This window comes from Atheta coriaria, unplaced genomic scaffold, assembly GCF_025399875.1.
Source record: "Atheta coriaria isolate IRGN ID8LTWV9N9 unplaced genomic scaffold, Caltech_Dcor_3.1 hic_scaffold_6_pilon, whole genome shotgun sequence".
Taxonomy (NCBI): domain Eukaryota; kingdom Metazoa; phylum Arthropoda; class Insecta; order Coleoptera; family Staphylinidae; genus Dalotia; species Dalotia coriaria.
The window spans coordinates 10,836,536-10,840,289 of NW_027045448.1; the positions used below are offsets into that span (position 1 = coordinate 10,836,536).

The window sequence follows — 3,754 nt, forward strand, 5'->3', positions numbered from 1 at the left end:
TACTTTATAACATATACATGCATTTTACGTCAGAAGATGACAAAAAAGGGCTGAGAACGGAGAATTTCCTGCTCATATACCGTTGTTCGTTTTATGTACGTTATCCAATCCGGCTGGGATGGAAGGCTTCGACTTATCTCCTACTTTTCCCAGTCGCAAAATTACATGCATATCAAATTGTAAAAACAGAACGCATTTTATATATATTGCGCGCTCCGGGTAGAAAAATCAATTCCAAATGCTTCCAACAATTCATACATTGTCGAAATATGAAATATACGTGAATATTTCTTATGCGTCGCTGCATTACGAGATGATTTAGTACTAGGAGATTTTCATATTTAATGTCATAAGTTGTTTATCTGCAATCCGACTTGATTTTCCCCGATGTCAATGTTTCATGCCACATAAACTAAAATTTCAGCAAATTTCCACCCTTGCACAGACTGTTAATCACAAATGTTCGTGCGTTGATATATACCGTGATACCGCACATCGGACGTTGGACGTTGTCGATGATCACTGATTAAAGTCTTCTTTACTGTGCTATTCATCAGAAGCTAATAATAACTCCGCACCATGTCGGATGTCCGCGAGCTGTACAATACGAACGCCACTGGCGTGTCGGCACATATGCCCGTGACATCCAATTACGATTTTTCCCTTCAATAGCACCCACACAGCGACACGTAAACAAAAACCACAAACGCTGACATTTCCCAGTAGACCAGCATTTCCCTTTTATCGTATGTTACATTTATTTCTGTTTTACTATAGTTATTTAGTTACAAACGCAATTTTAGTTATTTATGCAATTTCACACGCACACAAGTATTTTTCAATGTTTGATTCTTTTGGTAGCGTGCGATATCAAAGAGCAAACAATATGATGATTAATTAATCGCGCTCGACGCCGGCGGACATTCAAGTGTTGCGTGTAATTGTTCGAAGAGCGAGTATTCCCGTGAACCGTGCAATTTGCTCTGCGCCAGAAGCGACGCACGGAACACAAGCGAAATTGTTTCCAACCCTGCGTCCTACGTTTACAACGAGTGTAATATGTGTGTTTGTGGGGGTGCGTTTGCGTTTTCTAATTTCAACACGCGTGTTTATTCAAAAGATGTGTTTTATATTCTAACCACCACACAAGCAACTTGAACATTAGCTATAATATGTTTATTTCCATGATGATTAATTTAAATTTTGACGTTGACATGTCGCGTCCTTTTTTTGTATGCACTAAGTCGAGTTAAGTCGGCTTGCGGTTATCAATAGATGAAAAGTTGTTGCGAATGATTAACTTGTAAAATATGCAAATAACTTGTGCATACATTACGCACCGACGCGAGTCGCAGCAAAAAATATTCATCCATTAATCCTCCGGCGCAAAACTTGCCCAGAAACTTACACATCACACACTCTCTCACTCCCAAAGCTTTTGTGCCCGGCGCCGCCACCATCAGGGCCAGCCATTGGGCGACTTGTGAAACTTCACTAATAAATGTCTAGACGCGCATGCACGAAAACCAGTCGCGCACAATGCAAAATTTAAATTCAATTGTAACGTCTATCAAACGGTTCCGAGCAACGAGCGCAAAACTCGGTCGAAACTCGTAAGCGGAATATTCAAATATGCATTGGGATAAAAGGGCGCTCGGCGTGTCCGCACGGACGGACGGGCGGTAACAACACAACAAACGCGCCGGCCGAAATTCGCCACCGCCGCCGCCGCGCCTACATCTTTAAAGCGTAATTAGAGCACGCTAAACTGAACATCCAATTACAAACCGAGCGTTGGCTATTTCGGTTAGACCGCAGACCAGATACAGCCGCTCGCTGCGTCTAAGATTATCGATTTGCCGTAAACTATTCGTGCATGCATTTCGTTAATGTTGTATCGTTACGTCGCCACACATTTGGCGGCGTGCGGACATTTGGAGCCTTGCTTGAATACCCCAAAAGCAAACTATGTGCTTATCATTCGCATAAACGATGTGTTTGTAATGCGCACATAAATTAATTTATTATAAGTCACTAACAGCCCAAGCATTAACATATTTACATATTGAATTACTAAAATTAGCTTTATATTAGGCAAATTTTATTTGAGGTGAAGATGCAATATAAAAAACGGAGAATAATGAGGGACTAATGCTTTTATTTTCATTGGCCATTAGGACACAAGCACCAATGCGGAGAGATCCCGAGACTTGAACACGATCGGCCTGCGGGAATTTTTTTCAGTAGACTATATCCATTGGCAGCGCTTCTTCGGTTATCCTTTATTAAGTCTCTCAACGTGCTATGGATATCGGCGTAAGTGACCATTTTCTTCGAATTCCATTCCAGCGCCGTCGACGCATCTGGGTATTCAATTTTATATGATATCGGCAAGAGGAAATAGAAGAGCGGAGGCGATTTTACATAATTTCCGGCCGTGCGCGCCGCCGCCTCTTTTGCATTCCCACCTTCAACACGCTCAGCAACGACATTATCGCCGACGAACATCAACGCAGTATCCCTGTTAAGATGCGATGATATCGTCTGAAAGAAATTCAAAAAACGCCGATCGGCGCGCCGCAAATTACCGCGATCGTATCGGAACGCGTCGATGTAGAACACGCCGAACAACGGTCGCGGATTATTATCGTTCCGCAGGTTCACGTATTGCCCGGCGTAGTCCAGAAGCCGCGCGTACGTAGGCCGAGCACCCAGGCAGCCGGGCCGCTCCCGGCCTGCATCCTGATTGCCGATATGCGAACGCCCGATGGCGTAAAAACTTTCCCAATTAAAATCGAATGGATAGAATCGATCCAGCAGGACGTCGGATGGCGTTAATTTCGACTCGTCGTTGCTACAGTCGTCGCCGTACGCCGTCGTATAACCACTACGAGCAAAATCCAGCCAAATCTCTCTTGCGTCCTCTTCGAATGCATCTCGAATTAGATTCTGTAAGTTTTTATGCGTTCTGACGTGTCCTTGCAAGTAGTGAAACTCTTGAGCCTTCAAAATCTGCTCTAGATACTGTACAGTTTTTGGCATTGCTTGGTGAAAAACATGCCGAGATGTATGACCTAAAATTAGGACAATAACACTCGGGGCACCAACGTCTCCTTGGCGTGCATTCTGTCGATATTGGTGATTGTTCAAGAAAAAGTAGAAATCTTCGTATACAATCACGCTTTTCATGCTGCATTGAACATAGGCGAACTCAGTGCTGACTTGCAATGCTGAATGAAACTCTGTACAAGTTTCGTTCTTCTGGAGAAATCCTGAATGGGAATCGACGAAGTCTAAGGATCCGTAACAACAATTGTAGGTCTTCATGTCAGGATAATCTAGTTTCTTCTGAATCAGCATGTTTTCATCAACGGTCATCAAGGAAGGAAATCCGTAATTACATAAAATATCTTTATCTCTTATGAAAATTGTGAAATTTTCTATTGTTTTGCAAATAATCTCATTGTTTTGAAATTTTACGTAAAACAATATTGCTAATATTACTATGCATAGAATTAAATTGCGAAATTTAATGTTTCGCATATTTTGCAGTTGCTTTTAGGTTATTTTGAAGTCACTGTCAGAGTTTGCGAAACACAGCGTCCGCCCTGCGGATGTATGTCAAGTAAACAAAAAGCTTGAAACATTTCCATAGTGATATCTTCGCATTGTTCGCACGTATTTAAAATTCACGCTTCCCCCGAGTGTGCTTTTGCAAGTTATTTCCGAAACGCACGCGTTCCGCTCGCACAAG

The 3,754-nt window shown here is 42.4% G+C and overlaps 1 protein-coding gene across 1 annotated transcript; it reads right to left on the minus strand.

Annotated features, from left to right (window-relative positions):
* Positions 1 to 2,163: 2,163 nt before the first annotated feature.
* Positions 2,164 to 3,378, minus strand: LOC135794728 (uncharacterized). The gene has a single exon (XM_065306112.1). The coding sequence runs from the start codon at positions 3,376 to 3,378 to the stop codon at positions 2,164 to 2,166; it is 1,215 nt and encodes a 404-aa protein (XP_065162184.1).
* Positions 3,379 to 3,754: the final 376 nt, after the last annotated feature.

What these genes read in the sequence shown, in the direction of transcription:
- LOC135794728 (XM_065306112.1), bottom strand. Translation starts at nt 3,378, where the DNA reads ATGACCGTTGATGAAAACATGCTGATTCAGAAGAAACTAGATTATCCT.